The sequence below is a fragment of the Hylobates moloch genome, unplaced genomic scaffold (assembly GCF_009828535.3).
Source record: "Hylobates moloch isolate HMO894 unplaced genomic scaffold, HMol_V3 SCAFFOLD_13, whole genome shotgun sequence".
Taxonomy (NCBI): domain Eukaryota; kingdom Metazoa; phylum Chordata; class Mammalia; order Primates; family Hylobatidae; genus Hylobates; species Hylobates moloch.
Window position 1 is genome coordinate 27,287,012 of NW_026652288.1, and position 24,023 is coordinate 27,311,034.

Here is a 24,023-nt window from a genome sequence, read left to right on the forward strand (position 1 = left end):
AGGCCCAGCCATAGTTTGTCTAGAGATTTCAAGAATCAAACAAGTCTCCTCGGGACCACACATAAAAATCCCAAAGCAGGGCAAGTGTGGAGGCCTGAAGCTACTCGATTAGGCGAGATCTGCCCCTATTATTCATTGTCCTAAGTCTTCATCGTGCTGCCCTTTCCAAGCTTCTTTCCTGCTCAGCCACTGCCTCCAATTCCTGCGCCCCCAGCGTGGAAAGGCTTCCATTTCTTTCTACCGGGGGGAGGCATGTGAGACTGGGTTTGTAATTTCTCTAAGATCAATAAAGGGGCAGTAAATGATCTTCCTGTGCATCTGGACTGAGACCACTGGGCAGGTGGATGGGGAAGGCAGGCTGGAGGGACACGAGGAGTTGTGCAAAGGTTCGGAATGAGAGCCGGAGGTTTTGAGGCCCGGCCGAGGCTCCAAGCTCCGCCCCTTCACTCCAGACCCCACCCATAGGTTCCCGGGTCCCGCGACGCGATCCCAGTGGGGCGGGGTCTCAGAGGAATCGGAGGGTGACTCGTCACGTGACTCGCTCCGGCCGCAGCCCCCTCGGAAGCTGCTAGGCGGAAGTAGAAGTTCAGAAGAGGGCTAGGCGGAGCCGAGCCTACATCCGGGAGAGGAGAGGAGAGGAGAGCGGAAGTGGCGTTGGTCTGGCCGGAGCCCTTGGGTGAAATTGTTAGGCGTGGAGAGGGAGTGATGTCTTCCAGACTCGGTGCTGTACCCGCCGTGAGTTTCTTGGTTTGACCGTTATGCTTTAGAGGTAGCGCTGTCGAGCCCGGAACACGCGGTCCCTCGCTTTTGTCCCATGCTCAGAGTTGGTTTTATCAGAGGCCATCGTAGGCCCCACCCTTCTAGATCAGATCACCTGTCCCCTTTTTCTTTACCCACGTTCTGCTGCCTGTTCCCCACCTCCTTGGATTTAATTCCTTGCCACATTGCCATTAGTTTCTATTCCTTTTACATCCCCAATGTCTCTCATATCCGTTGTCTTTTCTTTTGGCCTCCCTTTTAGAGCCTGGGACAGGGCTTTGAGAATGGGGGAAGACGAAGGCTCTGGTATTGTTACCCGCCTTTGCACTGCTGGAAGATAGGACAGCATATTTTTCCTAAAAGATGTTGCCTTCTTGTGTTTGAGGTGGTTGCCCCGGGAGAACTTCATTTCTTCTGGGCATAGGGGAATTCGTGTTTTTGTGGTCGAGGTTCAGAGGTCCCTAGCACTCACTCGTGTGCTTGTGATTTGCTAGACTTCGGGACCCACAACCTTTAAGCAGCAGAGGAGCACGAGGATCGTGGGAGCTAAGAAGTAAGTGAGGTTTTCTAAGGTCCTTTTATGATTGTGTCACCAGCGCTGACCAGTAGAACTTCTTCCTGTGATGAAAATGTTCTGTATCTGCATTGTCCAGTATCATAGCCACTAACCCTGTGTGGATTTTGAGCAGATGAAATGTGGCTGGTGCAACTGAGGGACTGAATTTTAAATTTTATTTGCTAAGTAAGTGAGGTTTTTCTAAGGTTCTTTTGTGGTTTTGTGGCCAGCGGTGTCCAGTAGAACTTCTTGTGACGAAAATGTTCACTATCTGCACCGTCTAGTATCATAGCTACTAGTCCTGTACGGCTTTTGAGCGCTTGAAATGTGGCTAGTGCGACTGAGGGATTGAATTTTAAATTTTATTTAATTTTAACTAACTTTAAATAGCCACGTGTAGCTAGTGGCTATCGGATTGGACAGTGTAGGTCTAAGTCTAGTGTGTGGGAGAAAAACCTAGCTTGCAAAAAAAAAGTACAAATTGTAATAAAAATGGAACCAAAGACTCAGTTGTAATTCCATATTTCTCCAGACATCAAATTCGTGCTCATAAATACATTAATGAACTTGGGATGGATGATAAAAATGGCCGTAAGAAATCCTTGTATTTTTAAACTACTTGGCTGTAAGACTGGTTTATTATTTAGTACACTGAAGGTGCTTAGTTTTTCCGTGGTTAATACAAAAGAAAACACTCTTGTTAACTAGACATTAAATGGATTCATTCATTCAGGTGACATTTACTACATGTTTGCTGTGTGCCAGTTCTGTAGTAGGTTAGGTATACAGGCATGAAAAACAACTAGCAGTCTAGAAGGGGAGATAGGCAAGTAGGTCAACACAGTTCATTGTAATAAGTAAATATTTTAAAGTGGGAATTTAATTTAGCCTTTGAGGAAGGGGAGTGATAGTTTGGAAGGGAAGGATTATCAGAGCAGGTCACTCCTAAGTAGAAACTTGAAAGTTGAGGAATCATACAGTTAGTGAGAAGGAGAAAGGTTTTTCAGGACAGAGAACAGTATGTGAACCTGTGGGAAAAGTTAATGGGATAGTAAGTAGTTCTGTATGTCTGGGATGGAGGATGAGGGATTGCAGGGAGAGCATTTAGAGAGGTTAGTAGGGGCTAGACCATGAAGGACCTGTTATGGCATGCTAAAGTGTTTGGATTTTATCCTGGAAGAGATAATGAGGGAATGACATAGCCAGATACTGGTCTTAGGCTACTCTGGCAGCGTTACGAAGGATGGATTTGGAAGGGTACTGGGAAACTGGTTCAGAGGTTATTATGATAACCTAAGAGATGAATAAAGAACATGCAGCCTATGGTGGGAACAATATATAGGGAATACGTAGGGAACAACGTATAGGGAATGTATAGGTGGTGATGATGAGAAGTGAGTAAGGGAAGGAAGATAGGATGTCTATGGGTTTCTGGCTTTGGCCATCAGGTGAATTTTGGAGTAATTCACAAAACTAGGAATTTCTGAATGAGGAGCAACATTTGGAACAAAAACAAATAGGTTTGGACCTCAGATGAAGAGCTGGTCTGAAATACAGAATTGGGAATCATCAGCTTTAAAAAATAATTGGAAACATGATGTTTTCCTCCACAAGCTGAGAGTTTTAATGAGCTCTTCTACTTAAAGTGGTTAGAGCAATGTTTCTCAGTATGTACTTTGGTCACCTAGAGATAATTGTTAAAAAATAAGATTATTAGGCCCCCATCCATTAACCAGATTTGGAATCACTGGGTTTAGGGCGTGGAAATCTTTATTTTTAACTAGCTTCCTAGGAGATTGAGACATTTGAGAGTCAATGGTGAGAAGTGAGACCAGAGAAGAGTAGAGGAGGAAATCATGGAGAACACTAGCTTTTAAAGATTGGATAGAATTTTTTGAGGTTCTTCGCCAGGTGAGTGCAGTGGGCAATCTCGGTCATGCGTCCGCCTCCGGTTCAGCCTTCTCCTGCCTCAGCCTTCCGCAGTGGGATACAGGCCCGCCACCCGCCCGGTAGAGACGGGGTTTCACCGTGGTCTCGATCTCCCGACCTCGTGATCCGCCCGCCTTGGCCTCCCAAAGTGCTGGGATTACAAGCGTGAGCCACCGCGCCCGGCCTGATTGGATAGAATTAAATAAGTTTACAAAGGATACCGAGATGAACTAAAGTACTTTTCTAATGAAATCTAAATATTTGCACATAGAAGAATGAGCTAGGGGCTCTTAAAAATTTTTGGTAGATCAGAAAGGAGTTGAAAATAGGCTAAACTTTTTATGTTTGTGATCAGAAGCTGAGAGTTGCCCCACTGGTGGCAACAAATTATAAAATAAATACAATTATGATAGTCATTGTATCACAACAAACTTTTTCTTGTTATATGTATGGAAGGGGAAGTTTGAGCTTAATCTGGTTTTTTACAAATAATCAAATGTCCTGGGGTTGATGGGTAGATATTGTAAAATACTTGAGAATTGTTTTTGTTGAGTCCTTTAAAAATAAATTTAAATCCCTGGAGGAGGGATTCCCTAACCACCTTGATTTAACCTCCAAGAGTTAATTATGATCATATGAACTATTGCCTTTTCAGTATGCTTATGCTTATTCATAAGAGGGTATATGGGGACTGTATTTCTGAGTCCTACACTGATAGTAAGAAATTCCTACATGGAGAGTTTCCTAAGAGTTGTTACATGGGACTTGGCTCTTAATGGCCTGTTGGTACCATCAAGTCTTTTTTGTTGTTGTTGTTGTTGTTGTTGTTGTTGTTGTTATTGGAGATAGAGTCTTGCTCTGTTGCCTAGGCTGGAGAGCAGTGACATGATCTTGGCTCACCACAACCTCCGCCTCCCGGGTTCAAGCAATTCTCCTGCCTCAGCCTCCTGAGTAGCTGGGATTACAGGGGCACACCGCTGCGCCCTGCTAAGTTTTTGTATTTTAGTAGAGACCAGGTTTCACCGTGTTGCCCAGGCTGGTGTTGAACTCCTGAACTCAGGCAGTTCACCCATCTTGGCCTTCCAAAGTGCTAGGATTACAGGCATGAGCCACTGCGCCTGTCCCATCAAGTCTTTCTAGCATTGTTTGGGATGGTAGGTTTTGGCCTTAGAGGCCTGCCAATCCATTAAATTTTAAAAATACCTTTATTGAGCTATAATTAGAGTACAATAGACTGCACATATTTAAAGCGTACACTACGGTCAGCTTTGATGTGTGTCTGTACCCGTGAAACCATTGCCACAATCAAGATAATAAACATTTTCATCTCTCTCAAAAGTTTGTTCATGTCTCTGCCATTTCTTCCTCCACTCCTGTCCACAGGCACCACTGTACAGTGGTTTGCATATTCTAGGATTTTATATAAATGAAGTCACACAGTATGTTCTCATTTTTTTTCATGATTTCTTTCACTCAGAATAATGATTTTGAGATGAAAAATAGTTTTTATTGCTGGGTAGAATTCCATTGTGGATACCATAATTTGTTTAGCCATCTATCTTGATTGACATTTGAGTTATTTTCAGTTTTAGGGTGTCAAACAATAAGTGCATTGAACATTCATGTACAAGTCTTGTGTGGACAAATGCTTTCATTTCTTTTGATAAATATCTAAGATGGTATTTACCATCCTAGCTTGGTTGATTCATATGGCAGGAGTATGTTTAGCTTTTTAGGAAACTACCTGCTTTCCGAAGTGGTATTATTTTGCATTCTCACCAGCAATGTATGAGAGTCAGTCTTTTCAATTTTAGCTAATTTAATGGGTGTGTAGTGGTATCTCACTGTGGTTTTAATTCATGGGTTTGTTTTTTTTTTTTTTCTTTTTTTGAGACAATGTCTCCCTCTGTCACCCAGGCTGGAGTGCAGTGGCCTGATCCTGGCTCACCGAACCCTTTGCCTCCCGGGTTCAACTGATTCTCCTGCCTTAGCCTCCCGAGTAGCTGGGATTACAAGTGTGCACCACCACGCCTGACTAATTTTGGTATTTTTAGTAGAGATGGGATTTCACCATGTTGGCCAGGCTGGTCTCGAACTCCTGACCTTAAGTGCCCTGCCCGCCTTGGCCTCCCAAAGTGCTGGGATTACAGGCTTGAGCCACCACACCTGGCCTAATTTGTGGTTTTTAATTCATCATATATGAATAATAATGTTGAGCATCTGTTTGTATTTTTTTTAATCTTTTATTTTTTTTTGCATCTGTTCATATTTATTTTATTTTATTTTTTTGAGACAGAGTTTTGCTCTTGTTGCCCAGGCTGGAGTGCAGTGGTGCAATCTCGGCTCACTGCAACCTCCACCTCCCAGGTTCAAGCAATTCTTCTGCCTCATCCTCCCAAGTAGCTGGAATTACAGGCATGTGCCACCATGCCCGGCTAATTTTATATTTTTAGTAGAGACGGGGTTTCTCCATGTTGGTCAGGCTGGTCTCGAACTCCCGACCTCAGGTGATCTGCCCACCTTTGCCTCCCAAAGTGCTGGGATTAACGGTGTGAGCCACCGCGCCCAGCCTTCATCTGTTCCTATTCTTATTGGTCATTTGTGTATCTTCTTTTGTAAAATGTTTACATTTTTGTCCTTAAAAAAGTGGGTTATCTTATTGAATTGTGGTATTTAAAAAAATCTGTCCTGAATACAACTCCTTTGCCTGTTATGCTTCCTTCCAGTCTAGTTTTGTCTTTCATTTTCTTAATGATGTCTTTTGAAGAGCAAAAGATTTAAATTTATCATTTTTTTCTTATGTTTCATGCTTTTATGTATCCTATTTAAGAAACCTTTGCCTCCCTGGAGGTTGTAGTGAGTCAAGGTGGTGCCACCGCACTCCAGCCTGGGCGACAGAGCGAGATTCCGACTTAAGAAATAATAATAATTTTAAAAAAAGAAACTTTTGCCTCCCTAATTGCAAAGATTTTCTGTGGTCTTTTCTCCTAGAAGTTTTATAGGTTTTATATTTAGGTCCGTGACTCATTTAGAGTTAATTTCTGTGAAAGTTTTATGGTAAGGGTCAATGTTGACTTTTTTTTCTATTTGTATACCCAGTTGTTGGAAAGAGTTTTCTTTCCCTACTGAATTGCCTTGGCACCTTTGTCAAACTTCGCTTGGACATGTATATGTGTAGGTCTGTTTCTGGACTCTCCTTATTCTGTTCTATTGATGTTTATATAGACTCTTGAAATCAGTAAGTCCTCTAACTTTAGTGTTCTTTTTCAAAATTGTTTTGGTTATTCTCAGTTCTTTGCGTTTTTATAAGAAGTATAGAATTGGGTTGCCAATATCTATTAAAAGAAGCTTGCTGAGTATTGATTGGTATTATATTGAACCTATAGATTCCTTTGGGGAAAATTGCTATTTTAACAATATTGAGTTTTCTGATTTATGAGCATGCTATATTTTCCCCTTTAAGTCTTCTAAATTACTCTCAGCAATGTGTTATAGTTTCATTGTTTTTAAAAGTCTTGAACGTCTTTTGTTAGGTTTGTTCCCAGGTATATTATCTTTTTCTGATGTAATTGTAAATGATATTATTTTTATAATGTCATTTTCTAGTTGATTGTTGCTAATCTGCAAGTAGGGACAGTTTTGCTTTTTTCCTTTTGATCTTGTTTTAAACCTATTGCAATGGCATTCAGCAGTGAAACTACGTGGGCCTGGAGTTTTCACTGTGGGAAGGATTTAATAAATTGAGTTTATTTAATAGATATAGGGCTACTTAGATTTCCAGTTTCTTCTTGTGTCAGTTTTGGTAAGTAGTATTTTAAAAGAAATTTGTTCATTGTAATTTTTCCATTGATTAGCATAAAGTTATTCAAAGCATATTATTACTTAATGTCTACATAATCTGCGATAACCCCTGTTTCATTTCTGATATTGGTTATTTGTAGTATCTTTTCTTGTAGATCAGTCTAGCTACAGGGTTGACAATTTTGTGGTCATTTCAACGAACCACATTTCTCCTATTGTCTGTTTTCTAGTTCATGGGTTTCTCCTCTTACCTTACCTTTTCTTTGGTTTACTTTGCTTTTCCTTTTAAGGTACCTTAAGATGAAATCTTAAGTCATTGATTTTAGATCTTTTCTAGTATAAGCATTTAAAGCTTTAAGTTTCTTTCTAAGTATTGCTTTAGTTGCATCCTACAAATGTTGATATGCATATTTTTGTTGTTTTTCAGTGCAAAATATTTTCAAATTTCATTTGTGATTTCATTTTGGACCTATAAATTATTTAGAAGTAGATTATTTAATTTGCAGATATTTGGATTTTTTGTGTTTTTTGTTTTTAGATATCTTCCTATTATTGATTCCTAAGTTGATACCAATGTGGTCAGAGAATACACTGTGTAATTCTCATCCTTTTAATAAAAGTTAAAGTTGATGGCCCAGCGTAAGATCTAGCTTAATGAATGCGCAATGTGCACTTGAAAAGAATATATATCCTGCAGTTGTTAGATGTAGTGTTGTGTAAGCCAGGCGCGGTGGCTCAAGCCTGTAATCCCAGCACTTTGGGAGGCTGAGGCGGGCGGATCACGAGGTCAGGAGATCGAGACCATCCTGGCTAACACGGTGAAACCCCGTCTCTACTAAAAACACAAAAAATTAGCCGGGCGTGTTGGCGGGCGCCTGTATTCCCAGCTACTCGGGAGGCTGAGGCAGGAGAATGGCGTGAACCCAGGAGGTGGAGGTTGCGGTGAGCCGAGATCGCGCCACTGCACTCCAGCCTGGGGGACAGAGAAAGACTCCGTCTCAAAAAAAAAAAAAAAAAAGATGTAGTGTTGTGTAAATGTTAACTAGAGCAAGGTGGCTAATAGTGCAGTTCAGATCATTTATGTCTTTTACTGAATTTTTGTCTAGTTCTATCAATTGCTGAAAGGGGGAGGTCTTAAGTTTTCTGCTAAGATTGTGGAATTGTCTATTTTTCCCTTTAATTCTGTCAGTTTTCGCTTTTGTACTTTGAGGCTCTATTATTAGGCACATACAGTGGGTAATTATGTCTTCCCAATGATTTGACACTTTTGTCATTATGAAGTATCTCTTTTTATCTCTGGCAGTACTCTTTGTCTTGAAGTCTGTTTTATCTGGTATTAAAATAGTCATTCCAGCCTTATGTTTGCTGATTATATGATACAATTTTTTCATCCGTTTATTTTCAATCTGTAGATGTCTTTATATTTAGAGTGTGCTTCTTGTAGGTAGCATGTAGTAGGGTATCACTTTTTATTTTACTCTGTCATTTGCTTTTAACGGAGTGTTTAGACTGTAAACATTTAATTATTGATGTGGTTGGATAGGTCTACCCTTTTATTTTTTGTTCTCTGTTTATCCCTTGTTTTTTGTTCCTGTGTTTCTTCTTTTGGATTATTTGAATGCTTAGTGTCTGCTCCCCTCTTGTTTTTTTTTAAGAGACAGTGTCTTGCTCTGTTGCCCAGGCTGGAGTTGGTGGCACATTCATTGCTTACTGGGCTGAAGTGATCCTCCCACCTCAGCCTGCCAAGTAGCTGAGATTACAGAGGTTTGAGCCATCTACCCCGGCCTGTTTACCATTTCTGTTGCTCTTTCTTCATTCCTAAAAATCCAAGTTTCTCTCTGGTATTATTTTTCTTCACCTGGAATCATTTGTTTTAGCATTTCATATGGAGCAGGTCTGCTTACAATGAATTCTCTTAGTTTTATTTCTGAGTTTTAATTCTGAGTTGACAAATTTTTTTCTCTCAAAATTTTAAAGATATTTCTTTTTCCTTTTCTTTTTTCTTTTTAGAGACAGGGTCTCACTCTGTTGCCAAGGCTGAAGTGCAGTGGTGCAGTCATAGCTCACTGAAGCCTCAAATTCCTCAGCTCAAGGGATCCTCTCACTTTAGCCTCCCAAGTAGCTGGGACTATAGTTACATGGCACCACACTTGGATAATTGCGCTAAAATTTTTTTATTTTTATTTTTGGTGGGTACATAGTAAGGATATATATTTATGTGGTACATGAGATGTTTTGATACAGGCATACAGTGTGAAATCACATCATGGGGAATGGGATATCCATCCCCTCAAGCATTTATCCTTTGTGTTGTAGACAATCCAGTTACACTCTTTTAGTTACTTAAAAATGTACAATTAAGTTCTTAAAATTATTATTATTATTATTATTATTATTATTATTATTTTGAGACAGAGTCTCACTCTGTCACCAGGCTGGAGCACAGTGGCGTATCTCGGCTCACTGCAACCTCCGCCTCTTGGGTTCAAGCATTTCTCCTGCCTCAGTCTCCCAAGTAGCTGGGACTACAGGCGCACGCCACCACTCCCAGCTTTTGTATTTTTAGTAGAGATGGGGTTTCACCATGTTGGCCAGGATGGTCTTGATCTCTTGACCTTGTGATCTGCCCCCCTCGGCCTCCCAAAGTGTTGGGATTACAGGCGCGAGCCACCGCGCCCAGCCTTAAAATTATTTTTTGTAGAGACAAGGTTTCGCTATGTTGCTCAGGCTGGTCTTGAACTCATGGGCTCAGTCCCCCTGCCTTGGCCTCCCAAAGTACTGGGATTACAAATGTGAGCCATTACACTGGTCTGATTTTAAAGATACTGTACTGCCTTGTGGCATTCTTGGTTTCTGTTGAGAAACCCATGGTCATTTAAATCATTTCCTGTAATGTAATATGTCACTTTTCTGAAGCTTTCTAGTTTAAAACAAAATCTTTGGCTTTGAATAGTTTCTTATTTATTTAAAAAATTTTTTTGAGACAGAGCCTAACTCCCGTTGCCCAGGCTGGAGTGCAGTGGCGCAACCTCTGCTCACTGCAGCCTCATCCTCCTGGGCTCAGGTGAGTCTCTCACCTCAGCCTGCTGAGTAGCTGGGACTACAGGTGCACACCACCAAACCTGGCTAATTTTTTGTATTTTTAATAGAGATAGGGTTTTGCCATGTTGCCCAGGCTGGTCTTGAATTCCTGGGCTCAAGGGATCTGCCTGCCTCAGCCTCCTAAAGTTCTGGGATTACAGGATTGAGCCATTGCACCCAGCTTAGTTTTTTTTTTTTTTTTAATTTTTATTTTTTTTGAGATGGAGTCTCGCTGTGTCGCCCAGGGCAGCTGGAGTGCAGTAGCATGATTTCGGCTCACTGCATCCTCCACCTCCCAGGTTCAAGTGATTCTCCTGTCTCAGCCTCCCAAGTAGCTGGGACTACAGGTACCCGCTACCACACCCAGCTAATTTTTGTATTTTAGTAGAGGTGGGGTTTCACCATATTGGCCAGGCTGGTCTCCAACTCCTGACCTTGAGTGATCTGCCTGCCTTGGCCTCCCAAAGTGCTGGGATTACAGGTATGAGCCACCATGCCTGGCCTAGTTTATTTTTTACTGAGGTAAAGTATACCTATATAATTTACCATGTTTCCTTTTTTTTTTTTTTTTTTTGAGACGGAGTTTCGCTCTTGTTGCCCAGGCTGGAGTGCAAATGGCACGATCTCAGCTCACCACAACCTCCGCCTCCCAGGTTCAAGCGATTCTTCTGCCTCAGCCTACTGAGTAGCTGGGATTACAGGCATGTGCCGCCATGCCCAGCTAATCTTGTATTTTTAGTATAGACGGGGTTTCTCCATGTTGGTCAAGCTGGTCTTGAACTCCCGACCTCAGGTGGATCCACCTGCCTTGGCCTCCCAAAGTGCTGGGATTACAGGCGTAAGCCACCATGCCTCGCTGATACATTTATATTCTTTTTCTTTTTTTTCCTCTCTTCACTCCCCCATCTCTCCCCTCCCCTTCCTGGCTGAATAGTTTCTTTTTTTTTTTTTTTTTTGAGATGGAGTCTTTCTCTGTCCCCCAGGCTGGAGTGCGGTGGCGCGATCTCAGCTCACCGCAACCTCCACCTCCTGGATTCACGCCATTCTCCTGCCTCAGCCTCCTGAGTAGCTGGGACCACAGGCGCCCACCAACACGCCCGGCTAATTTTTTTGTATTTTTTAGTAGAGACGGGGTTTCACCGTGTTAGCCAGGATGGTCTCGATCTCCTGACCTCGTGATCCACCCGCCTCGGCCTCCCAAAGTGCTGGGATTACAGGCTTGAGCCACCGCGCCCGGCCTGAATAGTTTCATTAAGATGTGTCTTGGTTGGGTACCGTGGCTCATGCCTGTAATTCCAGCACTTCGGGAGGCTGAGCTAGGAAGATCGCTTGAGCCAGGAGTTTGAGACCAGCCTGGAGAACAAAGTGAGACCCTGTCTCTACACACACACACACAAAAGAATGAGCTGAGTACCGTGGCGCACACTTGTGGTCTCAGCTACTCAGGAGGCTGAGGTGGGAGGATTGTTTAAGCCTGGGAGGTGGAGGCTGTGCTTGAGCCACCACACTCCAGCCCGAGTGACAGAGTGAGACCCTGTCTCAAAAAAAGAAAAAAAAGTGCTTTGGACCAACCTGGGCAACATAACAAGACCCTGTCTCTATGAAAAAACACAAAAATTTAGTGGGTATGATGGTGTGCACCTGTGGTCCCAGCTACTCGGGTATGGAAAGGTGAGAGGATCACTTGAGCCAGAGAGGTCCAAGCTGCAGTGAGCCGTTTGCCACTGCACTCTGGCCTGGAGAACAGAACGAGACTCTGTTTCAAAACAAAACAAAAAGATGTATCTTGGCATGTTTTTCTTTGAGTTATCCTATTTGGTGTTTGTTGAGCTCCTTGAATCTGTAAATTTATATCTGACCAAATGTGGGGGATTTTCCACCATTTTTTTTTTCAAATGTATTTTTCTGCCTTAGTATCTTCTGCCTCTCCCTCTGGGATTACAACTACACTTAAGTTAAAACTTTTGGTGTTAGGGTTCTGTTGACTATTTTTCAATCTTTTTTTCTCTTTGTTCTTCAGACTGGTTTTTTTTTCTTTCTTTCTTTCTTTCTTTTTTTTTTTTTTTTTTTGAGATGGAGTCTCGTACTGTCCCCCAGGCTGGAGTGCAGTGGCACGATCTCTGCTTGCTGCAGCCTCCACCTCCCAGGTTCAAGTGATTCTCCTGCCTCAGCCTCCCGAATAGCTGAGATTACAGGCACCCGCCACCAGGCCCGGCTAATTCTTTTGTATTTTTAGTAGAGACGGGGTTTCACTATGTTGATCAGGCTGGTCTCGAACTCCTGACCTTGTGATCCGCCTGCCTCGGCCTCCCAAAGTGCTGGGATTACAGGCATGAGCCACTGTGCCTGGCGGAGACTGGGTCATTTCTATTGAATGGTCTTCAAGTTCACAGACTCTTTCCTCTGTCATCTCCATTCTATTACTGAACCTATCTGATGAGTTTTTATTTCAGATACTATATTTTTCAGTTCTAAGATTTCATTTGGTTCTTTTTTATGGTTTCTTTTTCTGCTGATGATTCCTACCTTTTCCTTCATTTCTTGTGTGTTTTCATTATAAGAAAGTATTTCTTTTTTGTTGAGAGTATTTGATAGTCCCAACATCTGGATCACCTTGGGGCTGGCATGTTTTGGTCATCTGTTCCTTTGAAAATTGCTCACGTTTTCCTGGTTCTTTATGTGTTGCATAATTTTGGAATTTATCCTCATCATTGTGAATACTTTTTGTGTAGATTTTGGGTCCTATTATAATTCTTCTGGGGAATGTTGCCATTTCTGTTTTAGCAGGCCACCCTGTTTCAGGTTCAGGCCAAAACTTCTGTCTTGCCTTTGGAGGCATTGGTTAAAATCTCAGTTCTGTTCTTTATGTCTTTGCTATGATAATTTGGGCTGTCCCAAACATGAATAGCTCAGGGGCTGGTCTGAGACTTCTGCAGGTGTTTCCAATCTTATTTCAGTTCTCCAAGCTTTTGCTGCTTTGGTTTGGGTCACATTAGAGTTCAAATCTCATTTTGGTTTTCAAAGTCTTTGCTAGGCTGGTACGTATGGGTATATGCCACACATGCATGGCTAAGGTTAAGTTGTGACATGTGGATTCATACACTGAATTAAGGGATTCTCTTTTTTGCCTGTTTTCTCTCCAGCATTCCTCCCACCCCCAGTCCCCCAACTCTGGTCCACAGGGACCTTTTTTCCTGATTTACCTGGTAAGAAAGAAGGGAGTTTCTAGAATTAAAGCTGCCCATGCTGCTCTGCAAGTGGGGTTCATCCTTGTTGCAAATTCATACTTGAGGGAAAAAGACAGAATTGGAAAACTCACCCCATTTGGGTCACTTCTCCCAACTTTGACTCCCCTGCATAATTTACTTGTTTTTGTTTGCTTTACAGAGTCCAGTGAGCAGGAGGGGTGGGCCTTAGCTGCCCCTCCAGAGCCAGGACTTCTGTGTATTAAATTTGTGTTATTGGACCTCATGTGTGGAGAGCCGAAACTCATTCTTCCCTGTTTGTAACATACTGACGTAACCAGTCTCTGTTATGTTTACCCATTCCCATTTCCATCCCCGCCCTCCTACAGGAAACTGTATAAACAAGTGTGATGTTTGCCCTTACATATTTATGACTCCTTTAAAAATAAGCTTTAAAATAAGCTGCTTTATGTGTGGATTTGTTTTTAGCTTGCTGAACTGACATTGTGCTAGAGATACTATTTTGTTTCTTTTTTCATTCAACAGTATACTTTTTAGTTATGTTCATGTCTCTATGTGTAGAATTAGTTTATTGCTTCTAACAGCAGCACAGTATTCCATAGTAGGCATCTATCACATTTTACAAGGATGGTCACTGTGTTACTTCCAACTCCCTGATATCACAAACAAACCTCTCTATGTGTAATTCTTATTAGCTCTACATCTAAAGTGTTATCTTGAATCTGCCAATTCAAGTTAACTTTTTTCCTTTTGTTTACTCTGTCTCCCATGGGCTGTCTCCATAGAGCAGCCAGAAGGATCTTTCTGAACCATAAATCTAAAGTAGGCCTCACAGGTATTTAGCTGGAAAAGGGAGGTTCTAGGAGTCTATTGACCACTCTTGGAGAACTGCTGCTCTACTGCATCTTGAGCCACCTAGAAGAATGTCTGATGCTTTGTAGTTGCAGAGTAATGTTTTTTAGCTGTCATACTGACTGGTCTTAGATTTTGGAATCTGGATTCAGCTGTATACCAGAAATCTCTGGCCAGATTAATTCATGCAAGATAGCATCCATCCTTTAGCTGTGGAAGCTAAGTATCATGTTGCCTGAATAAGATAGGGCATCAGGTTTTAGGGAGAATGCTGAGGGAGAAGGAAGATGGGTCAGATTAGGGCCCACAAACTATTCCTTTCCCTTAGAGATACCCTTTAGTTGCCGTCCCTCTGTCAGAGAAAGAGAGGGGCTGGGACATACCAGGTTACAAATCCAGGGAGTCTTCTGAAGGGTCACAGAACACCTTTATTGCTTCGCCTACTTTCTTTTCTTAGATGAATCTAGGAAGGAATGTCTACTTGGGCTGCAAAGTGATCATTTATGTGTACTGCTTACTCTTATTACAATGAAGTGTGATAATAATTGTGCATGTTGTGTTAGATCAACTATTGTTATTGTTAGATGATTACAACTTACATTCTGTTTTTATAGCAGGCTTCTTAGTTTTCTGCACAGGTAACCAACTTGGTTATAATATAAAACAATGTATAGAAATTTTACTCCAGACCTTCCTTTGTGGTATATTTTTTTATGTTGTATTAGTAGCAGGACCCAGTGCTCCATAAAGGATAATAGTTTCCAGTACACTATCCCTCATGATGACTCCTTAAGTGGTTCATCGTCTGCGTCTTCGTGTGAACCAGTGAGTGATTTTCCAGCATCTTTCCGAAAATCTACCTACTGGATGAAGATGAGAAGGATCAAGCCAGCTGCTACTTCTCATCTCGAAGGTATCAATATCAGTGTCTTATTCTGAAGATAGGCCACTTCCTAAAGTTATAGTTTGAGATTGTTGTAAATACCTCTTAAAAGTATTAAATGCCGGCCGGGCGCGGTGGCTCACGCCTGTAATCCCAGGACTTTGGGAGGCCAAGGCAGGCGGATCACAAGGTCAGGAGATCGAGACCATCCTGGCTAACATGGTGAAACCCCATCTCTACTAAAAATACAAAAAATTAGCCGGGCCTGGTGGTGGGTGTCTGTGGTCCAGCTACTCAGGAGGCTGAGGCAGGAGAATGGCATGAACCTGGGAGGCGGAGGTTGCAGTGAGCAGAGATTGCACCACTGCACTGCAGCCTGGGCGAAAGAGCGAGACTCCGTCTCAAAAAAAAAAAAAAGAGTATGAAATGCCACATATTTGTTTCTCATTAGTGATTTAAAAAAAATTAAGGTATTAGGCAATTGCATCCTGTCCCGTTAGCTTCATGAACTGCTATGTGATAGAGTGAAATTCTGCTAATCTTACTTCTCTAGATTATACTTAGCATTTGATTTTCCTCTTTGTAGGATTTGAATTCCCCTTTTCTTCTTCTTCTTCTTCTTTTTTTTTTTTTTTTTTTTTTTTGAGCTAGAGTTTCACTCTTGTTGCCCAGACTAGAGTGCAATGACTCGAGCTCAGGCTCACCGCACCCTCCGCCTCCTGGGTTCAAGCGATTCTCCTGCCTCAGCTTCCTGAGTAGCTGGGATTACAGGCATGCGCCACCACACCTGGCTAATTTTGTATTTTTAGTAGAGACAGGGTTTCTCCATGTTGGTCAGGCTGATCTTGAACTCCCGACCTCAGGTAATCCACCCACTTCGGCCAAAGTCTGTAATCCCAAAGTGCTGGGATTACAGACATGAGCCACAATGCCTGGCCCCCCTTTTCTTCTAGTGTGATCCTCTGTTGATGATTTAGGGGCTGGTGTAAGGGTTATTCAGGGGAGAATATTCTAGATCGTCACAGTCTCAAGGGTCCTTGGTGGCTAGCCCTCTATCTTGAGCAATTCTTATCCTCTTGTTACCCTCAAGTCAAGATTAAGCAATTGCTTGAATGCCCTTATTATTCATAAGGAACAATGGATGATTTGGGATAGATAACAATATAAAAAGAAAGGGGGAGTGGGTCAGTTAATGAGAAGTTACACCAACTTCCCTAAAAATGTCACAGACATTTCTCTGAGGCCCGTGTTCACTGATGATCTTTCCTTTTGATGGTCTTGCGAATGATGTTTTGAAGACAGGCCTAGATGTTCATTTACAAAGTGTGCTGAGTTTTTGTTTTGTTTTTGTATGGTACTTCAGAGTCAGGTGGAGTATCAGCCAAGGGAAAAAGGAAACCCAGGCAGGAAGAAGATGAAGACTATCGAGAATTTCCTCAGAAGAAGCATAAGCTTTATGGTAAGGTAGTAACTTTGCTACTTCTTTTTCCCTGGGTGACTGAGCTTTATTCTTTGAGGGTAAAGGAAAGAGAAGCCTTAGTTTGAGCCCTTCAGTGACCTCTGAGCCCTTTGAATTGTTTGGGAGGGAATGGCCTCCATCCTGCCTCATTATACCCTTTCATTCTGTCATGACTTAGGCAGTCAGTCGGTTGAGGGACTGGGAAATAGGGTGTTGAAGAGGAGGAGAGGGAAGAGATTTTGGTATTAGCAAGGGTGACATGCTGGGCTTCAAGTTTCTGTCTTATGTCAGGGAGGAAGCAACGGCCTAAAACTCAGCCCAATCCCAAATCCCAGGCCCGTCGTATTCGGAAGGAACCACCAGTTTATGCAGCAGGTATGTTTTCTTTTGGAAGTTTTGTGGGATGTAGTTCTCACACTCTGATTTGTTGTTGGAGTTGTCTGTGAAGGAATGAGGTACTAAAGCATTTCTTTAAGGAGGCAGTTACTAAGGGCCCGAGTTTGGAGTCAGACAGACCTTTGCTCAAGTTTTGGCTCTTCATTAACTTTGTGACCTGCCTCAATTTATTTAACTTCCTCTTGCCTCAGTTTCCATGTCTATGAATAGGGGTAATAAAGGCAGTTAGAATTGTTTTGAAAATTAAATGGATAAAAACATTTAGCATAGTCTCAGGCACATAAGAAACACTCAGCAGACAGGCTGTGACATTTCTCAGTATCCTATTGTTATATCCTGTGGTGAAAAATGTTGCTGCCTAATTCTTGAAGCAACTGGGCTTTGGAGCGGTTCTCAAGTGGTTTTTATCATGGCGAAATGAGTAGGAGTTTTCAGAAACTCTTCACTGTCTAAAAAATACTACTTTTAGAAGTTATACCCAGCAAGAGTCTCTTCATTGCAGTCTACCAGGAAAAGGAAAAACCATTTTATGATACTTTTCCTAAATCGTGGGATTATGCTTTTTGTTTCTGGAGAATACTGCAGATTACAAAGTGTTTCTTTCTCTCCTTTGTAGGCAGTTTGGAGGAGCAGTGGTACTTAGAAATCGTTGATAAAGGCAGTGTCTCCTGCCCTACCTGCCAGGCAGTGGGGAGGAAGACCATAGAGGGTTTAAAGAAACACATGGAAAACTGCAAGCAGGTTAGATATTTTGGCATTTCATAACTGTTACGATATTTTTACCCAAACTTTAGACCTCTTTTGCTGTGTTGGATATGCTGGTTATAATGGATGAAAAGCAGCATTGTATAATAAAGGAAACATACGCTTTGGATCTGACACAGTTAGGTTTGAATCTTCTCTTAGCCACATACTAGTGTGGCATTTAGCTTTTTATATGTAGATGTCAGTTTCATTTGTAAAATAGAGAAAAAATAATAAATACAAAATAATAAAAACCTTGTGTAGTCCATGAGAGGATAAGAAAGAAGTAACACAGGGCTAAGTGCCTAGCCCATTACTTGGCAAATATTCAGTTAATGGTAATTCTTACTATTTTAAAAGTGAATTGCCTTTTTTTTGCCCTTGAAGACATGACACTGAGTTTCTGGGATTTTGAGATTTATTGACTATTGAGTTTGAGAAATAAAGGAGACATAGATGAAAGCATTTGAGTAGGACTTTGTGACATTCTGTTTCTCTGTGGAACAACCTAGCACTGAGCAGTATTTTTCCTTCTAGGAAATGTTTACTTGTCATCATTGTGGGAAACAACTTCGTTCACTGGCAGGGATGAAGTATCACGTCATGGCAAATCATAATAGTTTGGTAAGAGTGTCTTCTGTCTTTTGTGAGTGTTTGGATGTCTTTTTTATTTGAGATGGAGTCTCACTCTGTTGCCCAGGCTGGAGTGCAGTGGCACGATCTCGGCTTACTGCAACCTCCACCTCGTGGTTCAAGCGATTCTCGTGTCTCAGCCTCTTGAGTGTTTAGGACTACAGACGTGCACCACCGCGCCCAGCTGATTTTTTTGTTTTGTTTTGTTTTGTTTTTTGAGACGGAGTTTCGCTCGTTGCCCAGGCTGGAATGCAACAGTGCAAACTCGGCTCACTGCAACCTCCGCCTCCTGGGTTCAAGCGATTGTTCTGCCTGAGCCTCCCAAGTAGGTGGGATTACAGGCACGCGCCACCCCACCTGGCTGATTTTGTATTTTTAGTAGCGATGGGGGTTTCTCCATGTTGGTCAGGCTGGTCTCGATCTCCCAACCTCAGGTAATCTGCCCGTCTCGGCCTCCCAAAGTGCTGGGATTACAGGCGTGAGCCATCGCACCCAGCAATTTTTTGTATTTTTAGTAGAGACTGAGTTTCACCACGTTGGCCAGGCTGGTCTCGAACTCCTGACCTCAGGTGATCCGCCCTCCTTGGCCTGCTGAAATGCTGGGATTACAGGCGTGAGCCACCGTGCCCGGCCTGGATGTCTTTTACTTACGTGAGTGTAGATATCTCAGTGCAGATGGCTCTGGGATTTTATAAAGGTGTTAGCAAGAAGACCCTTTTGATAAAAGAGTTATGCACAACGAAACCTTTGCAGTGAATCCATAAACATTTGTGTGTTTAGGTTAGCTCCAAAGGTTCATATCCTGGGAGGTAGAGGTTCAGAACTCTTATTTCCATTATATTCACTTTGTCCAGGAGAAGATGGAGAACACCAGGAGTCAGAAAATTTGGGCTTCATTGGCACCAGCTTAGCTGCCAGTCCAATCCTTGATTCTCCTCTGATATTTTTTTCCCTGTGTCTATCTTTTCCATGAATCATCTTCTTGTTTACTTCTCTTGATTTCTAGCCCATTTTGAAAGCCGGAGATGAAATAGATGAGCCAAGTGAGAGGGAAAGGCTCCGAACAGTTCTAAAGAGACTGGGAAAGCTCAGGTGCATGCGTGAGGTAAGGGCCCAAGGACAGCAATTCCTTCTGCCTGAATTCTCAGGTCAATGTCTTTCGTTCTTCTTTCCATTTCTTCTCTTCCTCATTGTAGACTTCCTAGTTCTGCACTATCTTGGTCTCTTGAATCATTAATAGTTGTTTATTTTCTTCCTCATTTCCAAAAATTTATTTTTCTCCCCCTTGCCTTTGTTTGATGGGGTTTCCTTACCATCCTTTTTTTAATGTGATGAAGAGGATCCCAGTGACCCCTCACTGTGCTGAACTTTGGTATATATTGCTGGGTATATGATATGGGAATGGGGTTGGATCACAGACCAAGGAGAAAGCTCTGACATAGAGTAGATGCACAGTTATAGTTTATCAAGGGCTGACTAAGCTGATTGAAAATCATGCTTGATCAGAGTAGGATGGCCAGAGACAAGGAAGGGTTGTGCTGATGGGAGATGTTGGAGAGGGTCTACTGAAATCAGAGGGTCTATTTGTATTTTGTGGTGGTGAATGCTTTATGGCTGTTTAGAAATTTAGGGATCATGTCAAAAGATGTAAGATTATAGTTTGGGCTTCTCTCCTGTGTTCAGAGTTGCTCCAGTAGCTTCACCAGCATCATGGGATATCTCTACCATGTCAGAAAATGTGGCAAAGGGGCTGCAGAGCTGGAAAAGATGACCCTGAAATGTCACCACTGTGGAAAACCATATAGGTCGAAGGCTGGACTTGCCTATCACCTGAGGTCAGAGCATGGGCCTGTGAGTACTGATTCCTTTCTATACCCTGCGTGGGGATGTATTTCGTGGTGAGTCCTTACCCTTCTATCTTCCCATATGTGTTTGGTTCCTCATTTGTATCCTCTTTTAATCTCTGAATGCTTGTGTGTTTATTCTCGTCTTTATTCTTTCTTTGTCCTTATTTCTGCCTTTTTAACATTATTAGGTTAGATAAATCAAAATTCAAAGTATAGTCCAGGCAGAAGTAAACTCATTATTATATATTTTATATCTTATATATTTTTATATAGTGTGTGTGTGTGTGTATATATATATATTATTATTATTTTTTTCCTTCAAGAGACAAGATCTTGCTGTCTCAGGCTGGAGTGCAGCGATGGGATCATAGCTCACTGCAGCCTCGAACTCTTGGGCTCAAGCCATCTTCTTGCCTCAGGCTCCTAAGTAGCCAGGACTACAGGCTTGCGTCACATGCCCAGCTAATTTTTTGTTTTTAATTTTTTGTAGAGATGGGGGTCTCATTATGTAGCACAGGCCAGTCTCAAACTCCTGGCCTCAAGCGATCCTCTTACCTTGACCTCCCAAAGTGCTGGGATTATAGGTGTGAGCCACCCTGCCCAGCCCATTATTTAATTAATTTATTTATTAATTTATGTATTTATATATTTTTGAGACGGACTTTCCCTCCGTTGCCCAGGCTGGAGTGCTGTAGAGCAATCTTGGCTCACTGCGACCTCCGCCTCCTGGGTTCAAGCGATTCTCCTACTTCAGCTTCCCGAGTAGCTGGGATTACAGGTGCGTGCCACCACGCCCAGCTAATTTTTGTATTTTTATTAGAGACGGGGTTTCACCATGTTGGCCAGGCTGGTCTCAAACTCCCAATCTCAGGTGATCTGCCCACCTTGGCCTCCCAAAGTGCTGGGATTATAGGCGTGAGCCACTGTGCCCAGCCTCATTGTTATACTTTTAAAACTAAAGGCATTCCCCCATAGCTAGAGCTTTTATGGGCATCTGTCCAGCTGGTTCCTCTTTCATTTTTTTGGTTTAAATTTTTTTTTTTCTCATTACATTTCCAAGGTTTCCCACCCTGTGGTTTCATTTTTTTTAGAGTCATTTGTTAAGATAGAATTTACACATGGTAATGTTTACCATTTTAGTGCATAATTATAAGAATTTTGACACATGTATACAGTCATGTAACTACTATCACACTCAACACATAGACTAGGCAGGGTGCCTTAGCTCACACCTGTAATCCCAGCACTTTGGGAAGCTGAGGTGGGCGGATTGCCTGAGCCCAGGAGTTTGAGACCAGGTTGGGCTACATAGTGAGACCCTGTCTCTACAAAAAATGAAAAAATAAGCCAGGCATGGTGATGTACACCTGTAGTCCCAAGTACTTGGGAAACTGAGGTGGGAGGATCACTTGAGCCCAGAAGGTTGAGGCTGCAGAGCTGTGATCATACTACTGCATTCCAGCCTGGGTGACAGAGGAAGACTCTGTCTCAAAACAAACAAAAAAAAGATGTTTTACAATTCCATCACCACTTCAAGTTGACTTGTGTCCCTTTAGTCAGCCTTTTCCTCCAGCTACAGCCCCTGGCAACTAGTGATTTATTTTCTGACCCTATAGTTTTACCCTTTTCAGAATGTCATATAAATCGAATCATACAGCATGTAGCCTTTCAGTCTGACTTCTTTCATTTACCATAATCCATTTGCGATTCATCCATGTGTTGCATGTATCATTAGTTTATTCCTTTTTTTTTCTGACTAGGATTTCATTGTATGGATGTTTCAAGTTTGTTGTTTATCTACTTACCAGTTAAAGAACATTTGGTTGTTTCTAGTTTTTGACGATTACGAATAAAGCTGCTATAAACATTCACAAAGGTTTTTGGGCTGGGCATGATGACTCGTGCCTGTAATCCCAGCACTTTGGGAGGCTGATACAGGTGGATCACTTGAGGTCAGGAGTTCGAGACCAGCTGGGCAACATGGTGAAACCCTGTCTCTACAGAAAATACAAAAATTAGCTGGGTGTGGGTGGTACATGCCTGTAGTCCCAGCTACTTGGGAGGTTGAGGCAGGAGGATGGCTTGAGCCCAGGAGGTGGAGATTGCAGTGAGCCAAGATGGTGCCACTGCATTCCAACCTGGGTGACAGAGCAAGACCCTGACTCAAAAACAAAAAACAAAAAGATTGTTGTGTCTTGTTTTTTTGAAACAGGGTCTCGCTCTTTTGCCCAGGCTGGAGTGCAGTGGCGCCACCTTGGCTCACTGCTACCTCTGCCTCCCGGGCTCAAGCCATCCTCCCACCTCAGCCTCCCAAGTAGCTAGGATTATAGGCGAGTGCCACTGCGCCCAGCTAATTTTTGTATTTATAGTAGAGATGGGTGTTCGCCATGTTGGCCAGGCTGATCTTGAACTCCTGGGCTCAAGTGATCCGCCCGCCTTGGCCTCCCAGAATGCTGGGATTACAGGTGTGAGCCACTGCACCTGGCAAAAAAGGTTTTTATGTGAAAATAAATTTTAATTTCCCTTGGGTAAATACTTAGGAATGAGATTTCTGGGTCATATGATTAATGTATATTTAACTTCATAAGAAACTGCTGCATTGTTTCCCAAAGTGACTGTGTCATTTTGCATTCCCACCAGTGAAGTATGAGAACTCCAGTTGCTTTGCATCCTTGTCTACATTTATTATTGTCAATTTTATTTTTTGATCCATTCTAATAGGTATGTAGTAGTACTTTACTGTGGTTTAAATTTTTCATTTCCCTAATGACTAACAATGCTTAATCTTGTTGACAATCTTTGCATGTGCTTACTGGTGATTTGTATGTCTTTAATGAAGTGTCTGTTCAAATCCTTTGTTCATTTTGGAAGGAAGATTTTTGTTGTCTTATTAAGTTTGGGATATATTCTGGGTTTTTTTTATCATTCCGGATACAAGTTCTTTATCTTTTTTTTAACATTGTCTTTTGAAGAACAGAGTTTTAAATGTTGATATAGTTTGATTTATGTATTTTTTCATTTATGGATAATGCTTTTGTTATATCTAAGAAATCTTTGCCTAACTCAATGTATAATTTTCTTTTTTTTTTCTTGAGACAGAGTCTCACTCTGTTGCCCAGGCTGGAGTGCAGTGGTGCGATCTCGGCTCACTGCAACCTCTGCCTCCTGGGCTCAAGTGATTCTCCTGCCTCAGCCTCCTGAGTAACTGGATTACGGGTGCCCGCCACTGTGCCTGGCTAATTTTTGTATTTGTAGTGAGATGGGGTTTCACCATGTTGGCCAGGCTGGTCTCGAACTCCTGACCTCAGGTGATCCACCTGCCTCAGCCTCCCAAAGTTCTGGGATTACAGGCGTGAGCCACTGTGCCTGGCCCTCAGTGTATAATTTTCTGTTGCTACTGTGAATCACCACAAACTGAATGGCTTAGAACAACACACATTTATTATCTCACAGTTCTTTAGGTCAGAAATCCAGTTACAGGATGCCTCAGCTGGTTCCTCTGCTTAGAGTCTCACCAGGCTGGAATCTGTGTCGGTACGGCTGTTCTTTTTTAGAGGCTCTAGTGAGAGAACATGTTTCCAGACTCATTCAGGTTGTTCAAGAATTCAGTTCCGTGCAGTTGCAGGAGTTCCTTTCCTTATTTGCTGTGGGCTAAGAATTCTCACTTTCCAAAGGTCACCTGCATTCCCTGGCTCATAGCTGTCTTCAAGTCAGAGACAGCAGGTTGGATGTCTCTCATGCTTTGAATCTCTCCTGCCTCTTCTGCTGGATCTGTCTTACTTGAAGTCAACTAATTATAGACTTTTATCACATTTACAAGATACCTTCACATCAGTACACTTAGATTTATGTTTGATTGACTAACTGATGACTGTAT

At 42.2% G+C, this 24,023-nt stretch overlaps 1 protein-coding gene across 4 annotated transcripts in view; it reads left to right on the plus strand.

Moving 5' to 3' along the window:
- Positions 1 to 7: 7 nt before the first annotated feature.
- Positions 8 to 24,023, plus strand: part of ZNF512 (zinc finger protein 512) — a 40,786-nt gene continuing 16,770 nt past the window's right edge. Inside the window, exons 1-9 of one of the 4 annotated variants that reach the window (XM_032172564.2) lie at positions 8 to 735; positions 1,254 to 1,312; positions 14,910 to 15,097; positions 16,431 to 16,526; positions 16,818 to 16,901; positions 17,539 to 17,663; positions 18,204 to 18,290; positions 19,306 to 19,404; positions 19,983 to 20,150. In XM_032172564.2, coding sequence (XP_032028455.1) covers positions 706 to 735; positions 1,254 to 1,312; positions 14,910 to 15,097; positions 16,431 to 16,526; positions 16,818 to 16,901; positions 17,539 to 17,663; positions 18,204 to 18,290; positions 19,306 to 19,404; positions 19,983 to 20,150 — 936 coding nt within the window. In that variant the 5' untranslated portion in view covers positions 8 to 705. The remainder of the gene's footprint in view (positions 736 to 1,253; positions 1,313 to 14,909; positions 15,098 to 16,430; positions 16,527 to 16,817; positions 16,902 to 17,538; positions 17,664 to 18,203; positions 18,291 to 19,305; positions 19,405 to 19,982; positions 20,151 to 24,023) is intronic. The other 3 variants (XM_032172565.2, XM_032172566.2, XM_032172567.2) reach the window with 3 other exon arrangements.